The sequence below is a fragment of the Impatiens glandulifera genome, chromosome 5 (genome assembly GCF_907164915.1).
Source record: "Impatiens glandulifera chromosome 5, dImpGla2.1, whole genome shotgun sequence".
NCBI lineage: Eukaryota > Viridiplantae > Streptophyta > Magnoliopsida > Ericales > Balsaminaceae > Impatiens > Impatiens glandulifera.
Genome location: NC_061866.1, coordinates 44,843,072 through 44,860,108, shown reverse-complemented (window position 1 = coordinate 44,860,108; position 17,037 = coordinate 44,843,072). Strand labels below are relative to the sequence as shown.

General features: G+C 31.3%; 3 protein-coding genes across 4 annotated transcripts; all 3 read left to right on the top strand.

The window, feature by feature from the left end:
* Positions 1-3,271: 3,271 nt before the first annotated feature.
* On the top strand, positions 3,272-6,900 carry LOC124938737 (CBL-interacting serine/threonine-protein kinase 1). Its single transcript, XM_047479237.1, has 12 exons — positions 3,272-3,618; positions 3,831-3,893; positions 4,927-4,998; positions 5,142-5,249; positions 5,348-5,428; positions 5,506-5,685; positions 5,761-5,973; positions 6,070-6,180; positions 6,266-6,382; positions 6,467-6,529; positions 6,615-6,689; positions 6,767-6,900. The coding sequence occupies exons 1-12, from the start codon at positions 3,415-3,417 to the stop codon at positions 6,872-6,874; spliced, it is 1,395 nt and encodes a 464-aa protein (XP_047335193.1). The 5' UTR covers positions 3,272-3,414; the 3' UTR covers positions 6,875-6,900.
* Positions 6,901-8,181: 1,281 nt separating this feature from the next.
* Positions 8,182-10,596, top strand: LOC124940061 (50S ribosomal protein L3-2, mitochondrial-like). The gene is made up of 5 exons (XM_047480539.1): positions 8,182-8,709; positions 8,796-9,005; positions 9,092-9,196; positions 9,498-9,611; positions 10,145-10,596. The coding sequence occupies exons 1-5, from the start codon at positions 8,371-8,373 to the stop codon at positions 10,316-10,318; spliced, it is 942 nt and encodes a 313-aa protein (XP_047336495.1). The 5' UTR covers positions 8,182-8,370; the 3' UTR covers positions 10,319-10,596.
* A 669-nt stretch (positions 10,597-11,265) lies between these two features.
* LOC124937630 lies at positions 11,266-15,899 on the top strand. 2 transcript variants are annotated; one of them, XM_047477923.1, is made up of 7 exons: positions 11,266-11,425; positions 11,866-13,243; positions 13,972-14,658; positions 14,731-14,814; positions 14,921-14,996; positions 15,073-15,395; positions 15,478-15,899. In XM_047477923.1, exons 2-7 carry the CDS (start codon positions 11,942-11,944, stop codon positions 15,700-15,702), a joined length of 2,697 nt encoding a protein of 898 aa, XP_047333879.1. In that variant the 5' UTR covers positions 11,266-11,425; positions 11,866-11,941; the 3' UTR covers positions 15,703-15,899. The 2 variants fall into 2 exon arrangements, with proteins under 2 accessions (XP_047333879.1, XP_047333880.1); XM_047477924.1 differs by lacking the exon at positions 11,266-11,425 and adding an exon at positions 11,465-11,622.
* Positions 15,900-17,037: the final 1,138 nt, after the last annotated feature.

Genomic DNA, 17,037 nt, shown 5'->3' with positions numbered 1-17,037 from the left:
TTGAAGAAATTTCATTTCATTTAGAAAAATATCGTTTAAATAAAACGACAAAATTCACAAAGAAACAAAATTAAAGAACATTATTATAATAAATTTAATCAAAGAAATGTGTTAAAAAGTATAGTTTTAAAATCTTAATTTGTTATCTATTGAAAATAATGTGATATATATAGAAATTATGATGTATTTTCTTAATGAAGATAATAAGTAGTATTATTTATATAAATAATAGCAAAAAGGAATGATAAGATACGAGCACGTATCATTTACTAAGTTATGATATACTAAATTATAAAAAAAAAATGTTACCTCCCAAAATGAAAAAAGAAAAATTAGAAGCGTCACTGTTAGCTATACAGTAATGATATACTTAATTTTAAATGTCACTTGCTTCAATTAACCATTTCCCATCCATATATTTAATTTAAAGGTATAATAATGAGCTAATGTATTTTATTTTTCAAAAATTAAAATAAAATATATTTAGTCAAAGAAGTTGATCATTTTTTCAACTTTTTATTTAACTTTTGTAAGGATAATTTCAAAATTTATTAAAAATTTTGCTTTTTACCTAAAAAAAGTTTTATTTAATTTAATAATTATATACTTTCCACTAAATAACCCTCACTTTTTATTTTAACAATTTGTAAAGTGATTATAATTGTGATAATAATTATAATAAAATATTAATTTTCAAATAACCTCAAGTACATTCTAATTTTAATTAATGGACATATTTTTTTTTTCAACAAGTGACGAAATTTAATATATTTTTCGATTGATTTCTTTCTTATATTTGAAACAATCCTGAAGCTCATTCATTTCAATCCAATTTTGGTGCATATAGAGACTTGATTATGGTTGGAGATAATATTATTTGTTCATTTTTTCTATTCTTAGATTATGATAAAATATTTCCCTCTCACGACATTTGTGTCCGATTATTTTTTCACTGTATTTGAATATCCTTCAAGTTTGTTAACGAAGTTGCGAGGTACATGACCAAATGTTCAATAAAAGATTCTACCCTTTTAAAAAACAATAATCCTTCTCCAATTTTCTAATTAGGATGCAATTGATTCTTATATGTATTTTTAAGTGGATGTTTTATTTAAAACTTGTACTCATCAATTAGGAGATGTGGCTTACACATAAAGGAAAGAATATCAAATAACTCCTTAGACTTGTTGTCAAAGATAAAATAATTTTATAAAGTTTGAAAGTATGGATCAAGCTCTTAACTTCAACGTACGTAACATACTTGATTGAATTTCATTAAAAAAATCTTTAAAATTGTAAATCATACTCTAAGGATGTGTTATGACATTGTATCATTTGGAGTGAATTAGTTAAAATAATAAGGTAGATATTATATAATATAAGTATTACAATCTCTAAGAGAAATGAAAACTTAATTAGCCTATATTTAATCGAGTCTAAACATCAACATATCAATCTCCTTCTATCTCAAAATAATATAATTTAAATTGTTATTAATTTATATCAAACAACATTCGTGTTATTCGAATGTTTTTAATTTCGAAAAAAATTCTCTATATCACCAAAATGTGAAGAAAAACTTTGCCATTCAATGATTATATAATTTTTTTAATGTCAAGGAGATGAAGAGTGTCTAACAAAAGAAATACACATCAATAATTGAGTGTTATTATATGAAGAAAAAAAATAACAAATTTGATATGTCTAAACACGACGTTGTCCCAACAAACAAACAAAAAGACAATAATCTGTAGATAAACAACTATGAGAGAAATGATACCCTCTCCCGCGTTAGAAAAACTATATTGGATAGATGGGTCAAACAAATATAATAATGACTATTAGTTGAGAGGGTAATACACATAGTGCATATATATACTTCTCTAATGAAATAACATTGTTACTTATTGAAAGGACAGCACTTAATTAATTAGTATCATTGTATTATTATATTATTAAGATTAAAAATGACATTAATTGGTCCACTAACCCATTTGCATTATAAAATATATGCACTTTTTGAAATATATATTGATTTAGAATATATTGGTATGTGATATGGTAAGGAAACAGGGAAATACCTTTTTTTCTTTTTCTTTTTCTTTTAAAGGTTACTTAGAATAAATATAAAGATTCAAAGCAATCCTAAAAGGCTTAAAGTATATCTAACATATATATCCATTAACTCAATATTATCATTAGATCACAATCCTTATTTTACTTTGAAAATCTCTTTAATTACTCTCAAGTCAGATTAATCAACAAATAATAATCGAGATCGAAAACCACACATTCATAATAGCTCCTAACTAGAACTCGATATGCACCAGTCACAAAGGTATGACCTAGTGAATTCCAAAAATATTCCCCCAAAATATTAAAGCAACTAAAATTCAGAGTTAACTTATAGAAATTAACATATTATAGCAATTGAGATAATATGCTCATGAGCCCTCAATAGATTTCTTTATAAAAAAGAATATAACTCTACTTTTAAAAAATAAATATACTATTTGAAAATACTTAGAGTTGGAATTAGTTTGACCAAGAAAATCAAATTTTTATTTGGAAACATGTTTTTTTTTTTAATATGATATCAATTTAGATTAAATAAAATTAAAAAAAATAATAATAGCATTATTAATCTCAGAAAACGTTATAATAATATCATTATAAATGATACACATCAAACGACCACGAACACTGGAAGTTCAGCGATTTCTCTTAATTTAAACATGTAGGCATGTCATATCAGCCACATTGATTCAAATTTCTCAGTAATTACCCAAAAATTCGAGTATCACCTAATGAATACTAGTAATACTTTCAAAACATTTTATATAATAGTCACTTCTCGACAATGTAAAAATAAATAAGTTATCGACGATTCAACTTTCTCGTGAATATTATTTTTAATTATAAGGTTACTTAATTGAATTAGTAATTAAATACAGAAATTTGCATTATGAGAAACAAATGGTAGAAAATAAAACAGAATAATGATATATATATTATATATAATAAAAATAATACTAAAAAGGTAAAATTCAATAATTGTGAAAAGAAAAATGTGTGTCCCACGCCACCTAATAATAATAATAATAATAATAATAATAATAATAATGATAATAAAAAAATAAAAAAATGTAAAAGAAGATAAGAATCAGAGTACCAATGGCTAAAAAACTATTTATTCTTCCCCATCCATTATCTACGTGTATAACACCCTCTCTCTTCTTTAATATTATGTCGCTTATATAACCTCCTCCTTCACAGATATCGTAACTATAAACAGGCAAGGAAGAAGACGACGAGATTTTCGCCATTTCATTTCTCCAGCCAATTGAATTGATAGAGTTTTCAATTCACCAATTGTAGAAAGGAAGCCAGAAGAAGAACAATTAATCGATCCGAATGGTACAGATTGAGAGAAAAGAGGATCAGGAAGAAGGGAGGAGGAGGAAGGGAATGAGAGTGGGAAAATATGACATAGGTAGGACGCTCGGCGAAGGAAATTTCGGAAAAGTCAAGTACGCCAGGAACGTTGATACAGGCGGTCAGTTCGCTGTTAAGATCCTTGACAAAACTCGGATCGTCGATCTCCATATCACCGATCAGGTATATATTTCCGTTAATTTCCTCTTCATAGATCTTATTTTCCGCTGGATCTTCTGTAATTCTTATTTGCGCGGATCGATGAAATTTATTGGATCATTTCGTTTAATTTCCGATGACGACGATTCCGATTCCGATTCCTCTAGCACTATGTCTTATCGCTAGCTAATTCAATACAATCATTATTAATAATCATCTCGTTCCAAAATTTGCAGATCAAGAGGGAGATTGGCACCTTGAAGATTCTCAAGCATCCTAATGTTGTTAGATTATATGAGGTAATTAATTATAAACTCCTCTTCCAAGTTTTAGCTTAACAAAATTTGCAGAAAAGTTCAGCTTCATCTTTATTTGAAACTGATATTATGATTCTTCTTGTTTTACAATGAAAATTTCTTGTATGATTTTATGTATTTTTTCTAATACTTATTTACTAAAATACAAAACAATAATAAAGGAAGTATCTTATGAAAATGCCTATACTCTACAATGAGAGGCTTACATAATACATAATATATAATTACTGGGACCCACCTATGAAAACTCAGCAAGGTCAAGTAGACCACAAGTTACCCTGACCCTTACGGAAGGAACATTAGAGCCACTACTATTTTGGGGTTTTTAGAGGATTTTATTTATTTATTTGAAATAAGGTTTGGTTTTACTAGAAGATGTGAACAAAAAAAAGCCCTAAAAGTAAGGGGAAATTCACTACTTTTTAGGTTTTCATTATTTTTGTCATTTTAATTGCACGTGAATATTGATGCTAGGGATTACATGCTTTTTTACATTAGACCCACTCTCCATGACTCTTTCAGAGTTTTCCCTCTTCACTTGGCTGTCATTTTAGGCATAATTGGGACCACTATCCGGTTTGCCCAGTAACAACCACACAATTTTTAGCTATCATTGATATATTTTTTTTTTATTAATTGGTATCGATCTAGAACTTGATTTATAATTATTTTCAGTTATGGACCCACTAAAGAAGAAAGATTCAAATGGTGCTGAGTTAACTAATAAGTGCTAATGAAAAGGCAAAATGATACTTAGTCTCTTTTGACGTCTCATTAATTTAGTCTTCTTCCAGCCAAATGAGAATGATTAGTATGCACATATGTTCCCCCAGTTGAATATGCATACTAGGATATGGATAGTCTCTTTGAATGCTTCATTTAAGTCTTCTGGTGATTTAATATACAAAGAAAATATGTGAAGAAAAACCAAATTGAATAAGTAGTGTGCTGCTGCTTTATTGTGGTATACATTTTGTTTATGCTCACTTACAAATGACAATTGAATAAAAAACAGGTTTTGGCAAGCAAAAGCAAGATATGCATGGTAATGGAATTGGTGACTGGTGGCGAATTGTTTGACAGAATTGTAAGATTCAAGAAGATCTTATGCTCAAATTCTCCAATTTCAATGTCTTCATCTATCAAATGATTCAAATCCAACTAAAATATGTAAACCCAAGATTAAACAAGCATGATAAAAAATATTGATTATTACATCTAACTTTACAGTCCACCAAAGGGAAGCTCTCTGAAGTTTATGGAAGGAAGCTTTTCCAACAGTTAATCGACGGTGTTAGTTACTGTCATGACAAAGGGGTTTACCACAGAGATCTCAAGGTTTGTTTTTTAAGTCTTAAAAAATGCATATATTTCGGTAGATTGAGATTGCACTAGTGATAATATTAATAACTTTGAATGAATGAATGAATTTACAGTTAGAAAACATTCTTCTTGATGCAAAGGGGAACCTAAAGATAAGTGATTTCGGCCTCAGTGCATTACCTCAACATCTCAGGGTACAACAGCTTGCCTAATAGCAAATCCTTATTTATCTTCTTTTATTATCAGCCACTAACTATATTTTAAAAATCAGGATGATGGACTACTCCATACAACTTGTGGAAGTCCTAACTATGTTGCCCCCGAGATTCTAGCCAACAGAGGATACGATGGAGCCACGTCAGATATCTGGTCATGTGGTGTCATCTTGTACGTGATTCTCACTGGACAGCTTCCATTTGATGATAGAAACCTTGCAGTTCTATACCAGAAGGTAAACTAGTAACATTATTGATTCTCTTTAATTTCTCTCTGTTTTTATATTAAACCATTAGAGATTGTGTTACAGATTTTCAAAGGAGAAGCTCAGATACCAAAATGGCTATCTCCAGGTGCAAAGAAGCTAATAAAAAGAATACTTGATCCAAACCCTCTTACTAGAATAACAGTAGCAGAGATAAAAGATGATGAATGGTTCGAGCAAAGTTATATTCCTGCTAAACCCCACGATGATGACGAAAACACATTTATAGATGATGGAGATTTGTCTGAGCATGATGCGGTATAATTCTACAATACAACCTGTGATTCTTTTTTCTTAGTTATCTTGATTTTTGATGAAATGAATAATATATATATGGTGTTGTTACTGATGTAGACATGTGATCAAGAGGAGAAAGATCCAGAATCACCTCCTACTCTTATCAATGCATTTCAATTAATTGGAATGTCTTCATGCTTAGATCTATCAGGCTTCTTCGAGCAAGAGGTAAGTAAAAACTAAGTACCAATTGTATACATTTATAACTGGTTTTTGATTTACTAATTTTGGTTGGGTAAAATAAATGTTTCAGGATGTATCAGATAGAAAAATCAGATTCACATCCAACCATTCTCCTAAAGAATTGCTAGAGAAGATTGAGGACACTGTAATTGAGATGGGATTTCAGGTTCAGAAGAAAAACGGAAAGGTTAGCAAAACTGAATCAACCATTTCAATTTTCAACTAGTAGCTTATAAGTTAAAACCAACTCAAAATCATTGCATTCTTGTAGATCAAAGTGATGCAAGAACACAAAGGTAAAAGGAGCCCGGGAAGTCTTTCAGTTGCAGCAGAAGTAAGCAATATTTCTTTCTTTCTTTCTAAAGTTTCTTCCAGTTTATTTAAAACTCGAAGGCTAACCATAGATGATTGTTTTGCAGGTTTTTGAAATTAGTCCATCCCTGTTTGTAGTAGAATTAAGAAAATCCTATGGAGATTCTTGTGTATATAGACAGGTGAGGGGATTGGGGTACCTTTTTCTTATGTTTAAGATTTGGATAAATTGAAATCTAACATAGAATTATTTATGCAGTTATGTAAGAGATTGTCAAATGATTTGGGTGTTCCATCAAGTCAGGAGATTATATTACCCATAGAGCACAGCTTACCCATAGAGCACAGCTGCTCAAGTTTAAATTAGGAAAACCATCACCAATTTATTATAGGGAAAAACAATTTATTATAGGGAAAAAAAGATGGGAAGAAACCATTAACCTATTAATGTTGTTAATCTTTATCAATACCTCTTTAGGGATATGGTTAATTCTTTTTAATCTTCCTCTTTTTTCCCCTTATTATATCATATTTGCTGCAATATTTATATATTCTTAAGGGAATCATTTACTTAGACTGATGATTCCAACATAAGAGTAAGAGATTATTCTAATATAAAATATGCAATCTTCTTACTCTTTTTTAATATTTTTTTTTATTTTGTTGCGCATTCTATTCCTAATGAAAAAGGTTAACGAAATCTTTGTCTATAAATAAGCGGTCGGATTTCGTCCCGCAACTCACTTATTTTTGCATTATCGGGTAACTATTATCTGAAGTTTTTTTTGTGGAGCATGACTGAAATTTAAATGATGATATTTGAGTCCTTCGATAGTTGTTTTAGAAATTTGGATCGAGATGACTAATATGTTAAACCTATATATTTGGATAACCATTGCCACTATTGGTTCAGGGATGAATCTAAAAATTTGAGTTGGGGTGAATTTAAAAAATAAAAGAAAAAATATTGATAAAATGAAAGAATAAATTTAGGCTTTGCGGTATCAACCATTTTTTAATATTTTAATAATTATATAAACAAATAATGAATTAAATTATTTTTTTTAAGAAATTAAGGATTCACGTCACAGTAAAAAATATTTTTTTTATGGAATGTGCTAAACCTAACATAGATCCGCCCCTAATCTGGTTGTAAAGAAAATCTTAAAACTTCTAGTTGTAAAGAAAATTTTAAAACTTTCCATTTTTGTTATTGTTAATTGTCAGATGAGTATAATTTATAATGTTATTATTATGAAGATTTCGGATATTCAATTCGAAAAGTTGGTGAAATCGAATGCGAGAGTTAATCGTTTTTTTTGAGAATTTATAAAAAGTTATAATATTTTATTTTTTTTATTTTTTTTATTTTTATTTTTTATGAACGGTGATTTTGTATTTTTCTGTGTTAAAACTATTATTATTATTATTTTTAATATATATTAAATATTAAAAAATAAAATAATTTTGTGTTGATGTATATTTAATATATTGATTTATTTTTAAAGAAAATAAATTGTTTGGATAAATGAGTGAATTAAATTTAAATAACACAATCCTTAGAGCACCCATAAAATTGGATTAGACAAAAGTGATGACGTGGCAGTCAAGTGTTAGAGTTGCACTGGAACACCACAAGACTCGCGACCACAGGAATATAACTTTTACACCAAAACCCTATTTGCTAAAACCTTCAATGCTTACGACTTCCGATCATCAGTAGACGCCCTGAGAGGCTGAGACCATCATCAATCTCCGACGACCATCTAAAATATGTAATCATATCCTCTTCCTGTCTTGCTACAAACGATTGATCTTTAGCGATTTGATGCATTTCCTTCTCGTTGTGACTTGTTAATTACAATGTCCGCCGCTCGAGGCCTCATTTGTCGCCTCCGCTCTCTTGCTATAGGTCCCAGAACGTCTACTACAATACCCACAACTCAATTTAGACTATTTAGTAATGCGTCCTCAATCGGTGGAAGTGAGATCATTGAGGAGAAGAATCTCCGAATTATTGAAAGAAATCCTCGAGTTATGACTCCGAATTCGAAGAGAACCGGCGTTATTGCACTCAAATGTGGAATGACAGCAACGTGGGATAAATGGGGAGCCAGAGTTCCAATTTCCGTTCTCTGGGTTGATGATAACATCGTTTCTCAAGTCAAAACCGTTGAGAAAGAAGGATTCTTTTCCCTGCAGGTTTGATTTAGAAGAAAAAAAAACATCTTTCTTTCACTTAGTTGTTTTGGAGGCTTGTGTTTGATTTTCTGTTTTGTCTTAATTAGATTGGTTGTGGTCAGAAGAAAGAGAAGCATTTAACGAAACCTGAAGTGGGTCACTTTAGAGCTCAGGGTGTTCCTATGAAACGGAAGTTAAGAGAGTTTCCAGTGACTGAGGATGGTCTTCTTCCTCTTGGAACTTCAATAGGTGTTAGACATTTTGTCCCTGGTCAATATGTGGACATTGCTGGTATTACAAGAGGGAAAGGTTTTCAGGTGAATCAAATTTAAGAACAAAAAAATAGGAACAATCTTGAAGAGTTGTTAGCTAAACAATTTTATCTTGTTTGTATTTCCTCCAGGGATGTATGAAAAGACATAATTTCAGTGGAATGCCTGCAAGTCACGGTGCATCGTTATCTCATAGAAGTGGTGGTTCAACTGGTCAGAGAGATGCTCCTGGGAGGGTTTGTTTGCTGATGCTCTTTATGTTTTAGTAGTAATAACATGTCTTGTTTGATCTTGGGTTATTTGACTTATCAAGTGGTTATTTTCAAATAATCTTGTTGTTGTTTGATTTAGGTTATTGAAAATCAGTTTATTTGGCTAAAAATACATTAAGGGTATATTTTTAAAGAGGGTTCTTGGTTGATAATTGAATTATATGATTGATGTTGTAATTTATGCTTCTTCTATTTTTACCTTTTTAATCTTTTCTTGCATATATTTATTGGGTACCAAAAATCAGACTAATTGTAACTTGAATAGGTATTTAAAGGGAGAAAGATGCCTGGGCGCATGGGTGGGAAACAACGGACAATGAAGAACGTTTGGGTGTACAAAATAGACCCGGCTAGGAACATTATGTGGGTTAGAGGCCAGGTATGTCTCCATTTTATAATCAGCATGGCATCAAATATATTTGGCATGTTCCAAAGCAAGCAAACAAACTTACATATATTATTGTTATTTTTGTTGCTATGTTTGAAGTATAAACAATTTGTTCCTCGTTAGTTGCTAGTATTAACTCAATTTGAAATCAGTAGATGTTTTTTCTTTGAGAAGCATCATTATTTTCTCTCTTTTTTATTCATTTTGCCCAATTTATAGTAGAAAATAGAAAAAACAAAAGAAAGATCTTACTGTCTCAAATACCTTCTATGTTGTTTTGATAGATTATTCCAGATTTGAATAAAAAAGGTATTTGTTGATTGAGTGTCTTGTCTCCCTTATGTCCTTACTTCTCTTGCAAAAATGATGAACAAAGCACTCGAACAATTGTCTATTGATGTCCATTAAAAGGGAAGCAGCTTCCTTTGAAATGACAAATGACTTTTACATGGACAATTTGTTTTGGAAGGAGAAGTTGTTTCTTATAAAATAAGCTAATTGATATATGTTTGGTTCTTGAACAGGTTCCTGGTTCTGAAGGGAATTTTGTATTTATTAAAGATGCAGTTTACAAAAAACCAGATACATCCATCCTTCCATTTCCAACATATTTTGCTCCAGAAGATGAGGATGTAGAAGCTTTAGAACCTCTGATTGCTGATCTTGGAGATTTGGATCCATTTATGGCTGCTGATTAATTAATACAACAATAACCCTGGTTCTGTTTCATGCTCTTCTAATCCTTGTTTAAAGTTGGCTTATGAGCTTTTTTCATCGGAATTCTTACAACAGATGACACCGTTTTCTTTCTTCTTCTTTACAATTTTAAAAATGTCAACTTTTTATTGATAATGGAAAGAAAGATTGCAAGTAGGTGCCACTTTTTTCGAAAGAGTGTTCCTGAACTGCAGATTTTCATCTAGGGGATTATTGTTGTTGAGATGGGGAAGTGCTGAAATCTTGGATGTTGTTGTTCATGTTCATGTTCGTTTTTATTTGAAAATTGGATTTCAATTTTTTACTAAAAATCTCTTTAAAAAGAGATTGGTGATAGTGCAACCATATGCTTCAAATTAAAGTTTTTATTTTAAATTCTTCACTTAATCACATAGTATATGATTATGTCCAATTTGGTTCTGTGTTTAATTTAAAGAAAACTCCTATCTGATTTTTTTTTTTATTCTTTTGGTAAAAAAAATATTTTCATTTGGTTGGTTGATAAATAATGAAGTAATTGAATCATTATTTCAAATACAAAATAGGCTGTAGGTTATTTGGAAAATTGATTAAAATATTATTATTTTATTTTTTATTTTAAAATTTTATAAAAAAATAAATAATAATAGTTTAATTATTTATTACCAACTTTAAATAACTATTCACTAAATCTTAGTTAATGCAGTCAATTAAACATTTATTTATACTTCTATTTATTATAAAATTAATTAATTGAGAATTATTGGATTAATAGTTCATTTTTCACATCAAAATTATATACTTATAACTTTAATTTATACAGATCTTATAAATAAAAATCTCACAAAAAAAATATCTTAATTTCCTCTATAAATTTGATTTATAAATATTTCATTATTTATATATATCTTAAATTTTTGGGGATATGTGATTCTTTTTTGAAAAGGGTGAAAAAATTGGAAAAGGGAAAAAATTAAAGAAAATATGGGAAAACACGAACCCTAGAATTCGGCCACTCTAACCCAGCCTTCACTCGGAAAGAGTCACGATTCCGTCGATCTCGACTCGTTCGTCTTCCTCTCGTCCCCTTTGAATCCTTGATGATTACGGTATGTATGTCCAAAGAATTAATACACTTATCAAAATCTATAATCGTTGGTTGTAATTGAATTGAATACTGCGTTCCATATATATTCTCCAAGCCGCTATCCGGATTCATCCGACCGATTGAATCGCTTAGATTTTGCAGATGATGAGTCAGTCGACTGAGTCATTCTTACTTTATTATATGTTTCTTAGGTTTAAGGTAAAGAGTAGCAACTCTTTAGTCTTCACATGTTGAAATTTCGTGGTTATTTCCATCTTTCTTGTTTAAATAATATTTTATGCTGTTCAAGTAGAAAAATGGTCAAGAGAACCTAGAAGATGAATTCTTTGATCCTGAATGAAAATATAAAGGTTTTTGTTAGTGTTGAGAATTTGATTGGGGTATCTTTATGAATTGGAGAATTTGAGAATTTTTTACCATACTCTTGGATTCTATATGCAGATAAGCAAACTTGAGGAGATTTGGACTTAATAGATTGATGCTACCATTTCCCTGTTCTTGCATGTAGTAAATACATATGATTGAGAAGATGACACCACATAGAACATCTGGATTGGTTGACCCTGGATGGGAGCATGGGATTGCTCAAGATGATAGGAAGAAAAAGGTCAGGTGTAATTATTGCGGAAAAGTCGTGAGTGGAGGAATATATAGATTGAAACAACATTTAGCTCGAATATCAGGAGAAGTTACATACTGCGACAAGGCTCCTGAGGAAGTATGTCTGAAAATGAGGGAAAATCTTGAAGGATCCCGTCTTGGTAAAAGAGGAAGACATATTGTGCACGACGAACAACCATATTTGAGTTACCACAATAATGAGAATGGAGACGAGGAAGAGCAAGATGAATATAATAATAGTAGAGGGAAAGGAAAGCAGGTGATATATGATAAAGCTTCGGTCTTGAATATGACCCCTCTTCGATCTTTGGGATATGTAGATCCTGGATGGGAGCATGGGGTTGCTCAGGACGAGAGGAAGAAAAAAGTAAAATGCAATTACTGCGAGAAGATAGTCAGTGGGGGTATTAATCGGTTCAAGCAACACTTAGCTAGAATACCTGGTGAAGTGGCGCCTTGTAAAAATGCTCCTGATGAAGTTTACCATAAAATTAAAGATAACATGAAATGGCATCGAACTGGTAGGAGACATCGACGACCCGATTCCAAGGATTCATCTTCTTTCTATATGCCTTCAGATAATGATGACGATGAGGATGAACAAGACGATGATACTAATACAAGCAATGAGAGGTCCTTAATCGATAATAGAAGACCAGACAGGGACATAAGAACAGTTGGTGGATTTGAACCGATAGTGAAAAAGACAAGATTGGAATATTCCTTCATAAAGCCATACAAAGGTCAGACATCAACAAAAACTGGATCGAGTAAGAGACACTGCAAGGAAGTTGTTTCTGCCATAGCTAAATTCTTTTACCATGCTGGAGTTCCATCTCAAGCGGCTAACTCAACTTATTTCCATAAAATGTTGGAAACGGTTGGCCAATATGGACAGGATCTTGTCATTCCTTCTAGCAGAATGATGTCTGGTCGGTGTCTACAAGAAGAAATGATAATAATAAAAAACTATCTGGCTGAATACAGGTCTTCCTGGGCCAACACCGGTTGTTCTATCTTGGCTGATAGTTGGAGAGATTCACATGGTCAGACGATGATCAATTTTCTCGTTTCGTGCCCACGTGGTATACACTTTGTCTGTTCTGTTGATGCAACTGATATTATCGACGATGCTGACAGTTTGTTTAAGCTGCTCGACAAAATGGTAGAAGACATGGGTGAGGAAAATGTAGTACAGGTATTGCTTAGAACAGTCATTTGACACTCAAGCTATATAATGGTCCCATTTAGAAACACACTTATTGTTTTGTTTCTATAGCTGGATCCGATTCCATATACAAAAACGTTTGGAAACTAGATTTAGTCATACACAAATTCATAGACTTTTTTGTTTATGTACATGGAAACGGATTCAAATATAAAAACAATAAGTGTGTCCCTTGTGTTGCTTCCTTCTGCTTCGGTTTTAGGTTATTTGAGATTAACCTCAAATAACCAAATTCATCAAATCCCCTCAACAATCGCATCATAAAAAAATTGTTTAGCCTTTTTGCAAAATAGTTATCCTCATCAATCGAAATACACTTTCGTTATCTATTTATTACCCTAATGTATTTTTACCTAAATAACACAATTTTCAATAACCTATATCAAACAAAGATTATTTTATAATAACCACATCTTTGTCAAATAAATTACCCCAGATGTGGGTTATTTGGGACTAATTTCAAATAACTCATTATCCAATTAACAATCTACTCATCAATCACATTATTTAAATCATCAACCAAAATACAGTCTATTTAAATAAAATATTTATTGATTATATATATATATACTCCTAATGTTTTTCACCCAAATACCCTGATTTTTTAATCTACATAACAAGTTAGTTGGGAATAACCACTTGGTTATTCAAATAACCCTAGTTCAAACAAGGTCTTAATTTCTGTCACCTGAATTTAGGTAATAACAGACTGCACACCCAGTTACCAAGCTGCTGGGAAGATGCTGGAAGAGAGGAGAACAAATTTATTTTGGACTCCCTGTGCTGCCTACTGTATGGATCGGGTTCTTGCAGATTTCATGGGAATAAAAATAGTTGGAGAGTGCATAGAAAAAGCACAGAAGATCACAAAGTTCATTTACAGTCAACACGGGTTGTTACATCTCATGAGAAGAGAATTTACAGAGGGGCAAGATCTTCTGAAGCTATCTTTTACTCAGTATTCTTCAAGTTTCGCTACCTTAAAGTGCCTGTCGGACAGTAGGGTTTGTCTTAAGAAAATGTTCCAATCCAGTAAATGGTTATCATCTCACTTCTCAAAATCCAATTCTGGGAAAGAGGTGGAAAAAATCATACTCAATCCATCCTTTTGGAAGAGGATGCAGTTTGTTAATAAAACTGTTGAGCCGATAATGCAAATTGTTCAAAAGGTCAATAGCGATGAAAGTCTTTCGATGTCGTACATCTATAGTGACCTCTGCAGGGCTAAGCTCCAATTTGAAAACCACGGAAATGATGAGCATAAATATGGACCGTTCTTGAGTGTAATTGAAAATCATTGGAAATTACTATTCCAACATCCCTTATACGGAGCTGCTTACTTCCTCAATCCATCGATTCAATATCAGCCTGAATTTGTATCACCAGTAAGTGATCGATACTAACAATATTCTAGATTCCTTTTAATTTTTTTTCTAAATTCTAACATCGGATTATAGAATCCCGAGGTTGTCCGCGGGCTAAATTCATCCCTTGTGCGGTTGGAGACAGAGAATACAAGGAGGGTTGCTGCATCCATGCAAGTAAGTGGATATTGCCCCCATTTGACTAAACTTAAGTAGATATAAGTTGAAATGGTTTTCTTTTCTAGGAATGTTTCATTTTCCTCAATGTTATTTTCCATTTCAGATATCTGATTACACTTCTGCTAAAGCTGATTTTGGAACTGATTTGGCAATAAGCACCAGAACAGAACTTAACCCAGGTAACTATCATTTTTTTTTCAAATATTTGTATTCTGACAAGGAATGAATGATGGAAACTGTTTTTCACTTGGCAAGCTGCGTGGTGGCAACAACATGGGATAAACTGCTTGGAGCTACAGAGAATCTCCGTAAGAATTCTGAGTCAAACGTGCTCTTCTTTTGGGTGCGAGCATTCGTGGAGTATATATGACCAGATTCACAGGCAAAAACGAAACCGTCTAGCACAGAAAAGACAAAATGACTATGTCTATGTTCACTACAACTTGAGACTAAGAGAGCGACAGATACATCGAAAGTCAACCGAATCTGCTCCACTTGACAATGTCCTGTTAGAAAGCTTGCTCTATGACTGGATCATAGACGATGATGATACTAAGCTGTCTTTGCATGAAGATGAGGTTATTCTTTAAGAATTGTCTTTTAATTAATGATCTTTTAAACAAAACTGATTTTAGAGACTGCGTGTGACTTAATTTGCAGGAAATTATTTGTAGCGAAACCGATCAAGCAGAAGTTTATGAGAATGACCTGATGGCGGGAGGAGGAATATCGGAGGACATAATAAATGGGGAGAGTAGAAAAGAATGCTTGGAAATGGTGACTTTGGGGGTTGATGTGGAACCTCTCGATGTTAAGCCATCTTGCAACGGCGATGATGACGATGCTGATCTCAATTTTCTAGACGATGATCTCAGCGATGGTTAGCCAGCAGCCATATGTAAGTTGTAACTGCAACAAACAGGTTCAAATTTGAAGTCTGTCTTAATTTATTTTTAATTTTATTCATGTGTGTGACTGATGAAGTTGGATTTGGTAGGTGAGTCATTACAATTGTGTGTTCTAGTGTATCATGTCTTTCTTTGTTTCAGACTGTCTTAACTTAACATCTATTAGTCCCTCTATATCAAAAGATTTTGGTAATTTAAAAATCATCGCATTATAATCTAGATCACGATCATTAAAAGCTTTTGGTAATTTGTTTAATAAGACCTAAAACAGGTTTTGCCCGGGCGAATATTCTTGATTACAATTCTAGGGTTAGCTCATTACTTCTCATAACAGATGAATTGAGCTTGATTACAATTCTAGGGTTAGCTCATTACTTCTCTAAACAGATGAAAGTTTCTTCCGCGGCCAATCACTGGTTTCATCATTCGCATTGCTTTTTCTGAATTCTACATTGACGGTCCGATTAAACTCACAATAGCTCAAAGATTCTTACTTGAGAGAATGTCTAATGTACGACTCATTAAGAACGTTTTAGGTTGAAATAACCTATATAATTATGGGGTTGTTTAAGCTTCTTAAATTAGAAAAATAAATTGATAATAGCCTTGTTACAAAATATTAGCATTTCCAATGTATGATCAATAATTTTGTTGGTTATTAATTAATTTTAAAATGATTAACTATTGTCTTTCTCATATGGTATACAATAAATTAATACAATGATTGAATAAATAATTCTCATGTTTCCTATTATATTATTTTTAGCTAGACTTGGATAAGTAATTTTTATGTTTTCCTAATTACCTAACTCTTTGGCTCTGTATATTTAAACTTTAATGAAATTAAATATTAATACCATGCTTTTGAATGTTTAATAGAGCTATAAGATTTATAAAAAAAATATCACGCCCTTCTCCTTTAGAAAGATAATCCTTTTTAATCCTTTTTGTCTTAATCCTTTTGTTCTATCTATTTATTTATTGATAAATTATTAGAAAGAGATTTTTTATTCTTATATAAATGAACAAATTGCAATAATAATTCTCCTTTTTTATGTAAATTTAAATAGCCGGTTCAGTGAATAGTAACAAAATTTTTATTACATTGAGACTTAAATGATCTAAGCAAATTTAATAGTTGTTTATTTAGATCAATCAAGTTAAAAATGCTATTATAAACTCGTAAATAAAGAGTATGAATTTTTTATTTATTTTTTTGCCAACTGAGTTTGCTTTTAAAAAAAGATATAGTATTATTATTTGTATATATAAATAAATATAAAAATAATAAATGATGCTAAAAGTAATAATT

Excerpts from the sequence above, each read along its gene's own strand:
- LOC124938737 (XM_047479237.1), top strand. The coding sequence starts at position 3,415 with ATGGTACAGATTGAGAGAAAAGAGGATCAGGAAGAAGGGAGGAGGAGG. Across the intron at positions 6,530-6,614 it reads GTCTTTCAGTTGCAGCAGAA|GTTTTTGAAATTAGTCCATC; the intron begins GTAAGCAATATT and ends ATTGTTTTGCAG. Across the intron at positions 6,690-6,766 it reads ATTCTTGTGTATATAGACAG|TTATGTAAGAGATTGTCAAA; the intron begins GTGAGGGGATTG and ends TTATTTATGCAG.
- LOC124940061 (XM_047480539.1), top strand. The coding sequence starts at position 8,371 with ATGTCCGCCGCTCGAGGCCTCATTTGTCGCCTCCGCTCTCTTGCTATA. Across the intron at positions 9,006-9,091 it reads CAAGAGGGAAAGGTTTTCAG|GGATGTATGAAAAGACATAA; the intron begins GTGAATCAAATT and ends TATTTCCTCCAG. Across the intron at positions 9,197-9,497 it reads AGAGAGATGCTCCTGGGAGG|GTATTTAAAGGGAGAAAGAT; the intron begins GTTTGTTTGCTG and ends TAACTTGAATAG.
- LOC124937630 (XM_047477923.1), top strand. The coding sequence starts at position 11,942 with ATGATTGAGAAGATGACACCACATAGAACATCTGGATTGGTTGACCCT. Across the intron at positions 14,659-14,730 it reads AGCCTGAATTTGTATCACCA|AATCCCGAGGTTGTCCGCGG; the intron begins GTAAGTGATCGA and ends ATCGGATTATAG. Across the intron at positions 14,997-15,072 it reads CAGAACAGAACTTAACCCAG|CTGCGTGGTGGCAACAACAT; the intron begins GTAACTATCATT and ends TCACTTGGCAAG.